Genomic DNA, 17,818 nt, shown 5'->3' on the forward strand with positions numbered 1-17,818 from the left:
GGCCTGAGAAATCACCTCTCAGAAAGTAACTAATCGCATTCTTTGACAGTGGACGGGAAGGATTCCGCGGAGACAAAAAGTGTACGCGGACGAGGATGGAGTTTCTCAACCTTTGACAAATAGACTTTTAATGCTCGCACCGGACATACAGACATCTCCAGTGGATTGCCAGCAACAAACTCTTGCAGAGAAAGAACCCTAAACGAATGAGGCAGAGGGTTAACCTCCGACTCCGTCTTCGCCACAAATTCCGGAAGAAAAGACAAATGCATATCCTTTCTCGTATAAGAAACCAGCCTAGAAACTGCCTGAAGCTTGCCCACCCTTCTCGCTGTAGCTAAAGCCGTAAGAAAATGCACCTTCTTAGTCAGCTGTCATAACGTTAAGAGCTTCAATGAGTTCAAAAGCAGGAGAACGTAAAAATTGAAGTACTTCAGACAAATCCAACGGAGGGGCCTGAGTCGGCAAGACAGGACGTTCAATCTTAAAAGAACGTAATAAATCATGGATGATCTTACTACTAGATATTTCAGGAAGATGGAAGCTAAATGTAGTGCTAAGCATTGAGCGGTAGCAGCAATAGCCGAATACAAAAGGGCCTTGACTTTCCAAAGGAATAAAAGAAAATCAGCTGTCTTAGCAATGGAGGGTCTGGAGATGGAGTGTCCTTCCTTACGACACCAACTTCTATACATTGTCCATCTGACCTGGTAAAGCTTACGGGTTGACTCTCTCAAGCTGAAAGAAAGCTGTTTAGCCACTGCTTTACAGTCCGGTCTGTCTAGCTGCTCGCTCGACAGTCGCCATGCAACTAGGTTCAGCACGCGAGGGTTTGGATGATAATGGTGAAAATGTGGTTGTCTGAGGTGATCTTTCCGCATGGGTAGGAACATCAGAACTTCCGTGAGGAGCTCTAAGAGTTCCGGAAACCAAGGGCGTTGGGGCCAGCAAGGAGCTTTTAGAGTTATAGACGTCTTGACACTTTCCCGCAATTTCCTGATTACTTGATGAATGAGACCGAATGGAGGAAAAGCATACACCTGCATGTGATTCCAATTTTGTAAAACTGCATCGGTGCCTATCGACATGGGGTCCACCACTGGTGAGAAATGAACCGGAAGACGATGGTTCAATCTCGTCACGAAGAAGTCCACAGTTGCTGGTCACTTCCGGAGAACCTGACCTACTATGTCCTGAGCCAAAGTCCACTCTCCCCCCAATACCTGACGAGAGCGACTGAATGAATCGGCCAGCATGTTGAGACTCCCCGATACAAATTGGGGAAGAAGAGACACTTTCCGTTCTTCGCACCATCTCAGGCTCTCTGAGCTATAATACTGAGTTCTGTTGATCTTGTTCCCCCCACCCCCATATCTTCAGATACGACACGGCAGTTACGCTGTCGCAAAACAGAGCCACTACTCTCTTGCGCACTAGGTCTGAAAAACACCTGAGGGCTTCTTCTACAGCCCTGAGTTCCCGAAGATTGATTGACTCCTTCAGTTTCTGATCCCCCCCCAGGAGGCCTGAAGCCTGGGTTTCCTCCAAGGTTGCTCCCCAACCTTGATCTGAGGCATCTGAGTACAGATGAACGTTGGGAAGAGGGGAGTCGATGGACCTTCCGGGTGTCAGATGCACTTCTTCTGACCACCACAGAAGATCTGACAGGCAAGACTCGTTCCAGACTATGACTGCGTTCTCGTTGCGGAAGTCCCAGCGATTCCTGAGACATACCTGAAGAGAGTGCATCCGGAGACGAGACTCTGGAATTAAAAGAGAGAGAGAGAGAGACATTCTCCCTAAGAGGCTTCTCTAAGCTGATACCCGCTGTTCCCTGTTGGACAGGAACACCTGTACCTGTTGAAGGACCAACTGGATCCTCTCCAGGGTTGGGAAAACCCTCAAAGGAAGAGAGAGAATCCTCATCCCTAAATAGGTCATACATTGTGTTGGCCCTAGGCAGCTCTTGGCAAAGTTTAAATGAATTCCTAATATCTTGCATAGTTTCAACAAGAAGTCCCTCGCCCCTACTAGCTCCTCTAGAGAGGAGGCAAGGATCAGCCAATCGTCTAGATACCTCAACATTCTGTACCCTCCACGATGCATAATTGCCGACACCGGAGACCATGACCCTCGTAAACACCTGTGGTGATGTGGTCAGCCCGAAGGGGAGAACCTTGAACTGGAAGGTGCTGGCGGAAGACACGAACCTGAGGTACCTCTGAGAATCCAGATGAACAGGAATCTGGAGGTACGCATCCTTAAGATCCACCGAGACCATCCAATCCCCCCTCCTGACTGACTGCTGCACCAACTGCGAAGTCTCCATACGAAACTTCATTGAAACCACCTGATGGTTGAGGCCTGAAAGGAGGAGGAACTGAACGAAGCCCAGACGACGACGAAGAGTCTGCAAACAGACCGCCATAACCAGGATGCTGAACACCGACACCTATCCCGGTACCTGTAGCTGAATCCACATTGTTGATTCCACAGGGAGGAAGAGAGGGAGGAACCGAGAGGAGCCAATTCCACATTGTTACTGAAGGGAAGACGAGTGAGGGGAGCCAAACCCACATTACAAAACCTTGGGAGAGGATGCTCAAACGAAACCGTTTCCAGAGGGACGGAAGAAGACGAAGAGGAAGGAGGAAGAATGAAGGAGGTAGAAGCTACGCTCGCAGGATCCGCAGTGGAAAATGCATGCGATGACAGCTGCAAAGCGCTCAAAGAAGGAACCGCCAGACTAGTCAACACAGTGGAGCCCAAACCCAAACTAGAAGCGACAGGCAAACCCTGTGAAATACCGGATACTACCGGAACAGCCGCTTGATGCGGAAGCAAGGGGTTGCACATACCCAAATGGTTGGAACATGAAACGTCTGAGGCCAAATTCTGCTGAAACTGTGGTTTCACCTGTCCGGAAGATCCTCCTACCAAAGAAGGCTGTACTGAGGAAAGAAAGGCGGAAGACAGGAATAGCGGACGAAGAAAGAGCTACCTGAGAAGAGGAAATGCTAGGAGTCACAGAAGGAGGGAAAGTGGAAGATGTGGAAGCCGCAGGAAAGACAGAAGAAGCCGAAGAGGAGACTGAAAAAGGAGCAACAGAGAATGTGGGAGTGGAAGGTGAAGCTATGGATAGCCCAGAAGAAAAAGCAGAATCCTTAGAACGAAGGGACAAAAAGTACACACAATCCATCCCTCCTTGATAATCCTGAGGCATGTCCGACATGAATTCTGGACACTCCTGAGTCACATATTCTCTAATGTTAGAGAAACCATTCAAAAAGCAACCTCTCATCAAAAGCCTATATCCTTTTGAAAGACCCAACAAATCTGCATTATATTCCGCCACATCCCAATGCTGATCACGCAAACCACTTTTAGAAGCCAAAAGAGACACACCTGAATCCGCCTTACTAGATGAAGAAGACTTTGTGCCAGACCGAAAAAGAAGTGATGAAGGCGAAAATTTTGCCGGAGCACAAATTCTAATCGAACCCAAAACTGAAACCCCTTCAGGAGAACGACTCTGCACACTCAATACTTTCTCCTCACTACCTAACCCACACCTTTCCGTCTTTGTCACACCTAGATCCTGATCCTGACTAACACTGTCACCATTAAATTTTTCATCAACACTACAAGGGGGTTGGGGATCCTTTACTGCCTGCTCCACGCTGAGGGGGCCGGCAGAACCTATCCACTCAAGAGGTTTGCGGTTCTCCGTTACCCTCAGCAGCCGCTAGGGCTGGTTCTGGAACAGGCAGGGGAGCTGAAAAGGAAGAAGGATTAGACATCCTAACACTACTACTATCCTTACCTGAAAATTGTTGAAAAAAACTAGCTATTAAATTTGTCATACTACTTGCAATCCTATCCTCTATATGTTTGACTACCTCTGAACTTGCTAAATCTTTCAACTGATCTGTAACAGAAGTCTGAGATCCTTGAGGCAATGAAGAATCTGACCATTGTTTGCCGCCCTTACTAGCTAACGACTTGCGATGACGAATGTAATCCTCCATCTCTTCTACTGTCCAATCGGAACATTCATTGCAACGAGACTGCACATCACACTGAATCTTCCAACATACCTGACAGATTGAGTGTCTATCATGTCTCAAAGTGCTCATCTGTCTCTTGCAGAAAGAGCAGGAGCGATGAGCACAAGCATCCACAGTCGTAGGGGCAGTCGAAGTTGAAGCCGAAGGAGCGGTAGTAGAAGGTGAAAGAGATGACTTGTCCATGATGATCAATCAAATCCAGGAACCGGCAAACCCAAATCCAAAAATGCTCCACGACAAAAAAAAATTCCAGAAAAAACTCAGCAACCAAGCTTAAGTCGTAAATCCAGGAGAAAACCAATAGTGTAAATACAATCCAGTCTTCCAGAAAACCAAAATACAAAAGAGAAGTCGGGCAATAGGATTAAACCTCGCCCTGTCAAAGGAAACAACCGTTCAGCAGCATGAACTAAAAGTAATTGATGAAGGTGGGTGTGTCGGCACACACGTGTCAGCGTTGCCAATCATTTGTTATGGTAGCTCAAGTGACAAGATTTTACCTGCAGCATTGGTAATGCTGGCTGTTAAAATTCTCACTAGTGGGATTGGTAATTGAGAGTTGTTCGGGCTAGTGGGATTAAGGGCGAATTCAGGTGTTCAGGGAGTGTATTGCAATATCTGTTATTTGTTCCTACACAAACCTTTGGTCTTTACTTAGGAGACTTACTCACTGGAGGGTGGAGTCTGAGTAAATTTCTGAACTGACTGGCTGGTTCTACCCACCTGGGAATACCTGCCTGGTCTGGAAGAGCTGAGGAAGGAATCCCGTACCTCTAGTTTGTTGGACATATGGGATGTTGCAACTGCTAGACTTCTGGGCTTAAAGTAATGAATTGCCTCATTACTTTGAATACAGCTTGGAAGAACCCCAGTGTGTCTGAGACAAAAAACCTTGTTAATAAAACCAACAGGTTTGTTTTGTTGTCTATCCCTCTCTTCCCTTGTCAACAGAGAGGAGAGACATGCATCCAAACCATCTAGCACAAGATGAAGGACAAGATACCCTCGTCATGCAGTCACCTGCAAACTCGTCCATCCAGCACATGAGAGCTCACTACCTGTCTCTCAGTCCTAAGAAAATGTTAAGTATATCTTAGTTTAACCAGACCACTGAGCTCATTAACAGCTCTCCTAGGGCTGGCCCGAAGGATTAGATTTATTTTTACGTGGCTAAGAACCAATTGGTTACTTAGCAACGGGACCAACAGCTTATTGTGGAATCCGAACCACATTATAGTGAGAAATGAATTTCTATCACCAGAAACAAATACCTCTTGTTCTTCAATGGCCGGTCGGAGAAAGACAAACAAAAGAGAGAAGGGAGAGACCAGTCACTTACACATATTTGCTCCCACTTACTGAACACCTTAGACGAGATGCAATTGTCCCCTAGGGGAGCCAGATGAGCCACACAACTTGTTGGGCAGCCACCAAAAGACCCAAGGAAACAACATGTCCAAGGATTGTGACTGGGCAAGTCACAAAGATAATAAAAGGTAAATGTCGTCTGGCGTGACCACATATTGAACCGGCAGGTTCTTGCGGAATACAAGGGATGGGGCAATAAACTTCATGATCTCTTGCCCAGACCGAACTACCGTCTATCCTGTCAGATGAACAGAAAGCCAGCGGCTGTCTCACAAAGCTCAAAAGAGAATGTGTTCTTGGACACCTCTTCCTTGGCCAAGTCGGTACAGTACTCACGAAGAGGCATTGACTCTCAGGCCTGAGATGCCGCGTTCTCGAGGTAGTACTGCAGTACCCCAACTGGACAAAGTAGCGTTTCGTCCTGATCATACCTACAAAGTCCTTCAGGAGGGGACTGAGAGAGACTCGAATCCGGCATCAGGGACCTATGGATTCTGAGTCTTCGTTACAAATTCTGGGACCAACTTGAGTGTAAAAGATCCCCTTCCCCTTGAGTGGTTAGCATCGAAGGCTGTGAAGCTTATCTACTCTCTTTGCTGAAGCTAGGATAAGCAAAGAAAAACAGTCTTAGAGAGTACTCTGTCTGACGACCCTCCCAAAAGCTTGTATGGCATACATGCTAGGTTCCTTAAGATGAGAATTGCAACCCACTTAGGGGCTGAGTTCCCTGGGTGGGCAAGATTGTTTGAAACTTCTCAGAAGTATAAAGATCCCTCATGAGGATGAGAGATCTATTTCCTTCGACCAAAGGACTTGGCCAAGGGCAGCTCTATCGCCCTTAATGGCCAAAATAAAGAGAAGCTTCTCATGGCAGAAAAGGGCGAGAAGTCCAGTACCTGCTGAATAGAAGCTTGACGGGAAATATACCTTGTCGACTACACCAACTCCAGAAGATGGTTCATTTCCCCTGGTACACAGCTGCTGAGGATTCCGCAGTTACCCCAACATCTCCTTGATATGCACCGGGAAACAATCCTCTCACTTGCAGGAGATACTGGATGGTCTCCAGGCGTGAAGTGCCATCAATTTCACTGCTTGGTGAAACCTCTCAACATGTGGCTTGCATAGAGGGAATCTCTCTAGGGACTCTAGTAAATAAAATAGAGCTCGCAGGTCCGGGGACCACTTGACATGTGGCCACTGGAAGCCACCACAGTCAAACCAAAATTCAGGATGATCAGAGACCTGTTGACCACTCAACGAATCTGACAAAATGCAGAGAAAGGCGTAAGCCTCCAAAATGTCCCCTGGGTGCTGAAAAGACATCCTCCATTGCAACCCAAGGGCCAGCACAATTGAGCCATACTCTGGTAACTTCTGTCTTACTGGTTAAAAAGAGATCACAGTTGGGACTCCCCATAACTCGAGGAGTCTCTCCGCAATACCTCAGTGTAAAGACATCTGTATCACCAGGCTCTGGCAACTGAGCTTGTCTGCCACCACATTGTAAGACCCCTGTATGTACCTGGCTGACAGCTTGCTCCTGCCCACTCATGTACCTGCACTGTCAACCTGTGAGGCTGGAAGGACACCAGTCCCCCTAATTGATGATGTAGGACACTACTGCAGTGTTGTTGCTTGTCAGCACCACCACTCAGTACGAAAACTCTTGCTGGGCTAAAATAGCTGCCTTGGATTTCAGGACACTGATATGAAGAAGTCTGTCGTTATGGTCCCACACACCTAGAACCAACAGTTCTTCCAGGTGTACACTTTATCCCTAATAGATTCACCTGAAAAATGAAAGCACCTTGGGAGGTGGGGTGCCCAATAGTACCCCTAAAGAGAGGCTCCTGTTGTCTAACTACTCATTTCCTGCAACAAAGAAGCAGGAGAGAAGGGCGGGTCCCTTGCTGGAGACCCATCCACCTTCATCCTCCACTAAAGGGCACATCTTCTACAATCACAACAGGTGACCCAGAATGACATGCCACTGCTGAGCAGGTTGTTCCTGCTGAGACAGGAAAATCTGCACTGCCTCCCTGAACTTGCTAATACAGGAATATAAAAGGAAGACCCTCGCTGCCGCTGTGTATCAGCATGTCCACATACTTTACCTTCTGCTTGCGCGTGAAGACTAACTTCACAAGGTTGATCACTACAGCATACCCAAGTCATGACAAAAACTCGAGAAGCTGATCTCTGTCCTAGGGACAGCAGTAGTGAGTTTGCCAGGACCAGCCAATTGCACGGGTACTTCCGTAGATGTACCCGTGCAAACGAGCTCCAGCAGATCAAAATTAACACTCGAGTGAACACCTGGAGAGTGTTTAAGAGTCCAAGACAAGTGCCTTGAATTAGAACACCATTCCCCCCCCTGTAAAGAGGAGATACTTGCAAGAGGGCCGACAGACAGGTATTGAACATACACATCCCTCAAATCCACCGAAATGCAAGAAGTTGCCCTCTCTGAAGGAATTAAGAAGTGAACAGAATGTTCCATTTAGGAACAGTTATGGCAAACGAACCAGTTCAGTGGGGAGATGGGGAAGAAGCTCCCACAGTGCCTTCCGGGAGCATCACATTCACCGCTTCCCACAGGGGGAGGTTCTTCCATGAGCCGTGAACGAACATTTGGAACCAGACTGGAAAGAGGGTCTGGGATGACGAAGACTCAAGGGTAGCTGAATTGATGGGCATCCACTGTCCATGCTTCTGCTACATGCCACTGCCAGGCTTACCCAGTGGCTTTACAGGCACCCGCCCCAATCAGCAACAATCGGGGGGAAATGCCGCACCCCTCACGTCTTCCGTCTTCTACTGGTAGAAGAGGTCTGGGTACCACTATGAGGGGTTGAGGAAGTCTGGGACTTTCTCTGACCAAAGGAAGGGCTAGCCTGACCCGAGGGTCGAGCTGCAGTACCATGACAAGACCTGAAGGTCTTAGCCAGTACCTGGTGAATGATGTGAAGCCCCCTCCCTCTAGCAAAGGATGGGGGGAGGATCCCAGAACCAGTCCATTCCTGAGCATCAAAGCTGACTCGGGACCAATAAATACACAGAAGTCTGAAACAGCAGAGTCTTGTTGTCCATAGGTTGCTGTCTAGTGGAAGAGGTAGATAATATCACTAACCACCCCCAAGAGTAACAGTCTCTTGAACGCTGCATTCCCCTTAGGTGTATGAAAGCCTGAGGAAAAAAAGATCTTGGCCAATGATAGACCCAAAGATTGACCTACAAGACTGACTGGAATGCTGCTCTGGATGCACTCCTAAAGCGCCAGCTGCACTTCTTGCACGCACTACACTTGGATTTGTCGGATCCCAAATCCGAATCACTCAAAGAAAGGGCATGTACTCTAGGATGGACACCTTTCCAGCGGCTGTCCACTGAGTCCTGGGATCCTCGTACAACAGGCTCGGTTGAGGGGATGACTGCCGTGGGCAAACCCCTCCGATCTCCCTTGGACTTACTGTTTGCCTCCTCCCAGGTTTAGGGGAGTTTGACAAGGACCTACGTCTACGAGCGTCGGTGGGACAGGTAGCCACCGCCTCCACTGACACAACGCTTGCACCGTGATCATTGGCACTACAGTAAATTCATCCATATGGCCCGTCACTGAAGCCCCTATTTGAGCTACAGTGTTAACCAAAAGACTGAATTTCTTGTCTATTCTGGCTTCCAGACTGGCATTGGCATTGAGTTCGGAAGGTCGAAAGCTGGGTAATGGAGTTACAGGTAGAGTCAGAGGACTGGTGATAGGGGAAAAGGCAGTTACAGGAGTAGAAAGGGCAGGTTAAAATGGCATTTTCATGATATAATAAAGTTTTATATATACTTATCAGGTTATTACATTGCTTATAGTTTCACTCGTCAGCAGCCTAAAAATTTTGAAATTCATGGTAGCACTAGCGTTGGTGCAGGTGACTAGTCCTTGCCCGCTTTCGGGGTACGAGAGGAGTGACTTCAACATTGCGATTCAGATGTTTTTTGCCCTTCTTTCCATATGAGGGGAGGAGGGAGGGCTTGATTCGTAATTTCTTGGAAGTATATATAAAACTTTATTTTATCATAAAAATGTAACTTACCAAGTAATTACATTGCTGAATCCCAAATTGACATGGAGGTGGGATATAGATTACCTACCCCAAAACATTATGGATGATAATGAGTCAGAGGATAGCAAAATTAGCATTGGTACAATGCCTGTCATTCCTTACCTGGTAAGGGAACTGCTGCAGGTAGATACTGCCTCTGGTCGGTGCTCACCTTAACCATGTAGGGTATGGCGAGTTGGCCAGACGCACCACTACATCAGTGGGTACTTTGCAGCAAGGGATGAACCTGGTGACTAACAAAGTATATGAGAAGCCAGTTGCCCCTGCCCTGGGCACATACTGACCAACCAAATGACCAGAATCAATGAACACGAGTATCACCTACACCACAAAATGTAAAAACACCACCCATCCATCGAAGCTAAGACTGGTGGGTCTCCAGGTACATAGTACCCCAGGCTCCCCTTACGACTCAACACCTAAGTTCAAGGCGAAGAGAAAAGAAAGGAAGAAAGGCTTACTATGCTTCCTCCCCAAAAGACCATACCAGCCAAGGATAACAGCCCTAAAGGACTCCAGTTTTCAAAAGTAGTTTCCACAACACGAAGATAGACTTGCACCTCCAGTAAGTCGCTTAAAGAATTGATGATACTGGTTGTGCTTGAAGGCTAAAGACATGGAGACAACTCTGACCTCAAGAGCTTTAGCTTTGACAGATGTTAAAGCCACATCTCCAACCTGCGAATGGGCCTCAGAGATCAGATCCTTCAAGAAGAAAGACAAGCCGTTCTCTGATAGGGCACAAGACAGATTCCTAACCGAGCGCCACAAATTACACGTAAGACCTCGAATCTTTTCCGTTCTGTGCAAGTAGTACCTCAGTGCTCTCACTGGGCACAGAACTCTCTCCTCCTCATCTGGGCCTAGTATTTCCATCAGGATTTTAATAGTGAAGGAATGAGGCAAGGGCTTGGTTGGGTCTTCAGTCTTTGCTAAAAAGCCCAGGGTGAAGGAACATAAGGCATCACCTTGGGAAAATCCCACTCTCTTATCAGGTGCATGCACTTCACTGACCCTTTTGGGTTTTTCTGGTAAGATCTTGTAACAAAGCAGGGCGAAGAGGCTCGAAGTGGAGTCAGGAGAGCCATTTCAAACTATGTCCAGATTCCAAGAGATGGCCTCTTGCCCCTTGGATCTGGAGGTATCGAAGGATTTAATGAGATTGGGGTCTTGATTAGCAGAGAGATCCATACCTCTGTGCTGAAACACTGAACTCAGCATAGCCCTGTATCCTCTGATCGTAGAGGAGGACAGGCCCCTAAATGTCCTCTAGTACAAGAGAAATTCAGCAATGTCTGCTACAGACATCTTAAAAGATGAGATGTCATGTCTTCTACACCAAGCTCTGAATATTGTCCACTCAGCTTGGACAGTTGAAGTGTTCATATTTTCGTACTGCACTGTCAGATCTAAATAGCATACACTCAGTTTTGTCTAAGTTTCATTATTGCATCAATTCTACTCATGGTGTCTTCTACCGTTCTGACAGGAAAATAGAACTGGGTATCATCAGCATATAGCTTATACTTAACCTTGTGCTTATTTAGAATTCTAGATAATTCAATTGTGTAAATGCCAAATAGCAGTGGACCCAGAACGCTTTTCTTTTCTGATTTCACACTTGATATAACCACTGTAACCTTCCTATTTTCTATGATATAACCACTATAACCTTCCTATTTTCTATGTAACTTTTGTACCATTTGTGTACGTCATCTTTGATGCGTATCTCTCTCAAGTCTTCAAGCAGTAGATTGTGGTCAACTGTGTCAAATGCTGCATGTAAGTCAAGCATGACCAGGATGCCACATTTTCCATTTGCTATAATTTCTACCATATCATTTATAATTGCACACAATGTAGTCTCTGTTGAGTGGTTTTTTCTGTATGCTGACTGATCATCTGGTACAATGTTGAGTTGTTTTAAGTGTTTCCATGTTTGTTTGTGAACTTCCATTTCTATGAGTTTTGATAAGTACGATAGGTTCAATATTGGTCTATAGAAGCTTAGATTTTCTTTATTACCTTTTCCTTTATAGGCCATCTTTATACAAGCAAGCTTCTCACTATTTGGTAAAGATGCCTGTGCTAGACTTGTGTTGACAATATCAAAATACAGCTCCCATAACTGATAAAAGTTTTTTGCCTCTTTTATATCACTTATGGGTAACGGGTCATTTTCACAATAAGTGTTTTTTACTTTTCTACTCATTTTGTCTGTCATTCATGTTCAGTTCTTTAAACTTGCTGAATTTGCTATTTCTCATTGTGATCACCGGGAGATCAGGAAGGATCCCCTAATCTAAACTATGAGAGATTCTTTCAATTTTTTCTTCAAAGTAGTTCACAAAGTTATTGGCCAGGTTTTTGTAGTCACTAGTTACATCAGATAGAACTTTTTTCTTTCTTGAGTCCCAATATTCCAGCTAAATTGTTAGGGATTTTTTTTGGATTTTTCTCTACACTAAACATTTTATTGTAATACATTTTCTTGGTTTTCATAATCAAGTCGTAATGATTTCTAGCTGTTTTATACAGTGACAGAAATATACAGTGACCAATTTTTACTATATCTTGATTCTTTCTATGTTTTCCATAGATCTTCAATTTTTTTCTTGATTCTTTCGATGTTTTCCATAGATCTTCCATTTTTTCTTTTCTTTTTCTTAGCTTCATGTAATTCACTGTTAAACCATTTGGCATTTTCTTTAACTATTGTTTGCCTTGTTACTTCTGGGCATTTATCGTTGTAGCTTGACGCCAATATACTTTTGCTATAGAATGTAAAACAGTTTACACATACTTGGTCACCTGTCAAGGTATTCCTCAAATTACACCCGCACGCCTGGCTTGTTTCTCTGTTTTCTTTATGCTCTCAACAATAAGTTCACCAGCTTTGAAGTTGGTTTTATTTCTGTAAGTGATAGTTTTTTCCAGTGTATAATCTTTCCAGATATTTATGCTAAATATACAGGGTTTATGCATTGGAGATAACACGCATTCAGGCTCAACTTGTATGTCACTCACAATCTCGTTGTTTTTGTTTTGTATCACTAGGTCAATGGTATGGTTCGATAATGATGTCGGTTTTTCACAACATTTACGAGGTCGTGGCTTTCACGTAACTATAAATTCTTTGACATATTTGTCATCATTATCATCCAGATGTAGGTTGAAGGCACCACAAATCAGTATATTTTTATCAGCTAGCAAGTCGAGGAAGTCACTGAATTCATCTAGGAATGATCTCTTACTTGTGCTAGATGGTTTATAAACTGTTATGATTTGTATGTGTTTGTTTGTGTGTGTAATTTTGGTGTTGATGTATTCAAATGTACTGAACACATTTTGGTTCATTACAGATACTTTGTACACTTTTTTGACAGATTCCTACTCCACCACCTTTTTTTCTCTTGGCACATGGTAAAAGTTGTGAGACCCAGCCGTCATTTCGTTTTAGAATAATCACTTACATTTTGCTTAGCCACGTCTCCGTTAGCATGCATGTATCTAGATTGTAATCACTTATAAGATTTCTAATTGTGTTAGTTTTATATCCTATGGACTGCATGTTTATTACATTGCATAAAAGATTATTAGTCAAATCCATGGTCCGTATTATTTTTCACCTTTGACACATATTCTTTATATACTGTGCACTTATTGCCAACATATATTTATGTTTAGTATACTATGGCCTTTCTTTACACAATTTTTACACTTGAAGATGCTGCTAGCACATTCATTTGATTTGTGATTTTCACCACTCTAGAAACCTCCTGAGACGAGACACTTATCACGGCAAAGTCTGCCAACGTGTTCAGCCACATGCTGAGCCATGAGGCTGCCTAAAGGAGGCCATGGCGACAGACTCAGAAGCAGAGAGGGAGTTGCCATCTTGGTAGTCTCACAGAGGAAGATCGTCTGTCATCCCACAAAAGAAGTGGTCTTCACCCTACATGACTTAAAATCTCCTCTGGCACTTAAGCACTTGGGAAGGAACTTCAAACATCTGCTAGACAACCCTAAACTCTCTGACCCACAAATCAGAGTTCATATGGCCCTAAACACCATGTGCAACTGATAGTCATGCTTTATGAGTGCACCAAGATTAGGCTCAAACAACAAGACTAAGGCCAGGTGTGTGGTGCCATGAAAGGCTCCCACCATTATTATGCTCAGGAATGAGTGTGACAATCGCTCAGAAATGCTGCTCCAGTTCGGCCTTCTAAGGTTCTGGAGGAGGTGCATCATCCCAACCCATCAGATCCTCTCCCACAGGGGAGGACGATGCACCGTCTGCTTTGTTGCCCGCCCCTGGAAGTGTGGTGTTTAGTTGGTAATGTAAGTATCTTAAGAAACACCATGTGCCATGGAATCAGTCAGCCAACCTATACACCTTCGTATATTTGGTAACAGCACACCCTGAGCTCGTGGCAAAATATGAACTACACAAACAATGGCATGGTCCCAAGTCAGCTTATTCTCTTAGTTGGTGTGCCCTGAGAGGGAGACCTGTCATGAGTGAACCTGCCCTCAGCCAACCTTAACTGGTTTGGCAAACTAAGAAAGCCTAGCCTAGCTAGCTTAGCAAATCAGCCAAGGCTAGCTGGTTTTGCAAGTCAGCCAACAGTAGCCTAGTTGGTTTGGTAAATCAGCATAGTGTAGTATAGTCGGTTTTAATTAGCTAATGGTTTTGCCTATACTAATCTACCTTTAGGGAAACTGCTGAAAATATGCAATAACATTAGCATAATAAACAAAAGTCGGCTGTTCTAAGCCTAGCAAATTATGTTTTGCAAGTTGTCTAATGTAATTGACTGACTTAATTTATGAAATTTAGGATGTAAAGCCAAGCCATTTCAGTGATTTTGTCCTATGTGAAGAAACTGCAGTCTCTCTCTCCATCACTTCATTTGAATTTATTTTTGCCTACTTGTCCATTTTAGGTTCCTTGATATTTATTTTAGCAAACAACATACAAAATCCAGACTGGTCTGCAGAGGCTCTCAGGTGCCTTCCACAGGGTATGGTCTAGTTACAGAAAATTAAAAACTTAAATTTAGGTTAGAAATGTATGGTTAAGATTTCAGTATTACTTCGTAAGTTGCCAATACATGATATGAAATTGTAACCTGCATTTTTTAAAAGAGCTCTTCATCAAATTACATCTTATAAGGTAAGACAATACCAGCCCCCCGGCCCCTCCACAACTAATACAGCAAAATTGTAACCAGTAAACACCCCTAGGTTACGTGATATTATTTTATATATTAGCAACTTATAAAATTTTAGCAAGATTTCTTCCTGGAAGTCAGGGTGGAAGCCTTATGTTCGAACAAGAACTCACAGTATCTAGGACCCATCGCTCTAGATAATGTACACTGGATAAGAATGGTTAGGCCAAGTTTGTAAACTGTGGGACAACTGTCGGAGAAAATAAAACAACCAGCTACCCTAGGCCTATGTTCCATAATGTTCAGGTAAAACTGAAGAATACCACCGCAGCCTGATTTCTGCCAGTTACTGACCAGAATATCTGTCCTGTCCTTTTATGTTTTTGTTGCCATTTGTCTTATGTTTATGAACCAGAAGGATGAGGTAGTAGTCTCCAGTGTTACCAAATTTTTATGGTGCTCTTCCCAATTCGAAAATAGCCAGTATTATTATACTTTACACCCAGTCTGCAACCCAACTATGAAACCCATATAGATAGGTAGTACGCAATGAGAGGAGTTCAAAACACCCCCATCTTTCCATTCACTAATTAACAGTTTTGGAGATGTGATTGATAAATGTTGAAAAGTTACCAATATATGATAGAGCTATATAACTTACACAGCTGTGCAGAGCTCCTCAAAACTAACATTTTGAACCCCCATACCACTAGCTGCAAACCAAATTTTCTTATATAATGAATTTATTTAAAAACCATGATTTTTTACTCCAGTAAACAACGAAAATTTTATAAGTCTCAAGTTCATCTTAACCCCGCCCGAAACTGCTCCTGTTCATTCATTTATGCGTGTTCATTGAGGATTGTTTGGGTGAAGTTCAGCCCACGTATTTGAATCATCCAATAAATTCAATTTTTTTCAGTTGGCATGTTTTTTTAAGCCTCTCCCAGTCTCTTTCTAAACAATGGGAGTTCACTATTCAAATGTCTTTAGGTAGACTCTGGATATATTTTAAATTTCAAATCACTTAGTTGTTCCCCTTAAAAATGGAAGGACTCCAATTGTGCGTTTCGTGCAATATATCTTGCTTGCTTTTAGTTTTTTGAAGAGGAGGAGAAGGCAGTGGGCTTTTAAAGAAGACATGGGGTGCTGTCCATACAGGTTTCGTGTAAAAAGGGTGAAAAACCTTGTAGATACAGAGAGGACAGGAAACTGGGTGTGTGACCGTTACGTGTGCTATAGTAAAAGCAAGAAGAGAAATTATTTCAAGTTTGTGGTGAGTGACTCAGGCTACACATATTTTTCTTGCTTGGTTTTGATGGTTTTTGCATGTTTCTTACCATTATTGTTTTTGGAAATTCTTAGTTTTCGACTCTGATTAATGTCAGTCATTTTTCGGAAACCTCCAGCCAGCATAAAAAAAAATTTTTTCTGTTAGTTTTCTTGTTTTGTTTTGTTGTTTTTCACATCTTCCACGCATCACTCGTCTTCTGTTACAACCTTCCTCACATCGCTTGTTTTCTGTAACCCCTGTGGCTAGCGCACGCAATGCAACATTACTGCCAGCCAGATCATCAAGCTTGCCAAGAATCTTTCAAAATGCGGATAAGGCGCAAAGCGCCGTTTGGCCACGCCCAAACTAAAAGCATAAATGTTAAAAAAAATGACCATTAAAAAGGTAGCGTCACCCACATTGTTGGGTTATGTTGAAGTCGTGACAATCGGAAAACAATAGTTTTGCCGAATATAACAACATCGGAAATGACAAAACAAGAAAACTACCAGGAAAAAAATGTTTTCTTATGGTGGCTGGAGGCTTCCGAACAATGACCTTCGACTTTAAAAAAGCAGACAACTAATTATTTCCGAAAACAATAATGGTATGAAACATGCAAAAACCATCAAAACAAGCAAGAATAATATCGTGTGTAGCCTGAGAGGCAGCCTGGGTGTAAAGTTTAATTTTACTCTTTCACCCAAACCTGCATCTAACAATTTGGCAATAAAAAATGGGCTTTGTCTCAAAATGAGTCTTAAAGTTCTACTTAGCCAAAATAGCCTACCAAAAAACAATGGAGGGGTAGAATGAAGAGTAGTCTTAGGTGTCACAAATTGCTAGAGGGGGTTTGGGGAGAGCGAATCGCCGCCCCCAACCCCCAGCCAGGCTAGGGCACGCAGTCCAAAGTTAGGTTTGGTAAAGGTGGCGCCTAGGCCTCTCCACTTCGAATTAAAAGCGTAGCCTAAACATACAGAGTTCCCGTGATGGATAAACTACAGCAGCCCATTTTCTCAACTGGCTGAAGCCTACAACTCTAATTAAACTGGAATACAGAAAAATCATCGCACGCACCTACAACTCAGTTATTAAAATGAGAAATCTTCAGTGACCGCATTGTTTGCTTTCCTGGTCACTGGATGACAGCACCTGGGGACAAACAAAACTTTCCTACCTATTCAAGGTACAATTCACTTCCTAATCACATCAAACTATGTTACGCAAAATAACTTCACACAAAATTTGTCTTAATTCTCTAAATGAGCGAAAATGGGTGCAAATAATGAGTGAAACTGACCTGTATTCGTTATTTCGTTGATAAGGCAGACAAAGGTTACGGACTTTGGTATGAGTCACTGTGTTTACACTTTCGCTGACACCACCCTGCCACCTATTGGCGATGCGCGGAACTAACAACCCTACCAATTTCATTTAGATATTTCTTGCAAGCACCAGTCTTTGGCAGGTGTTCTTTGATATTTGAGATGTAATAACTTTGGAAAACTAATAACTCTTGCTTTGCAGATGGCTGATTTGCTTTTAATTCTTTATGCACACAATTCCTTTTGTTTTGTTTTTCTTTGTTTTCTTCTTAAGCAATCGGATCTGAACGATTCCAAGTTTCCAACACCCGTTGCAACTATGAATCATCATTTACTTATTATCACGTTATTCTTCATCTTATTTGTAGCAAAATACAGTTTTATACTGTGAAGATGAAGTTCGCAATACTCCTAAACCTTGTACAGCGCTTGCCAAAGTGGTAAATAAGCTTTTGTTACCAGATTTTGAATAGACTGAGGTTATGTACGA

At 43.6% G+C, this 17,818-nt stretch overlaps 1 protein-coding gene across 4 annotated transcripts in view; it reads right to left on the reverse strand.

Moving 5' to 3' along the window:
• LOC136848689 (uncharacterized) overlaps window positions 1-17,495 on the reverse strand; it is a 54,645-nt gene extending 37,150 nt beyond the window's left edge. Inside the window, exon 1 of one of the 4 annotated variants that reach the window (XM_067121179.1) lies at window positions 17,304-17,483. In XM_067121179.1, the coding sequence (XP_066977280.1) occupies window positions 17,304-17,437 (134 nt within the window). In that variant the 5' untranslated portion in view covers window positions 17,438-17,483. Of the gene's footprint in view, window positions 1-17,080; window positions 17,206-17,303 lie in introns of those variants that run through there. The other 3 variants (XM_067121190.1, XM_067121197.1, XM_067121207.1) reach the window with 3 other exon arrangements.
• Between the last annotated feature and the right edge of the window lie 323 nt (window positions 17,496-17,818).

Source organism: Macrobrachium rosenbergii, chromosome 2 (genome assembly GCF_040412425.1).
Source record: "Macrobrachium rosenbergii isolate ZJJX-2024 chromosome 2, ASM4041242v1, whole genome shotgun sequence".
Classification (NCBI taxonomy): domain Eukaryota; kingdom Metazoa; phylum Arthropoda; class Malacostraca; order Decapoda; family Palaemonidae; genus Macrobrachium; species Macrobrachium rosenbergii.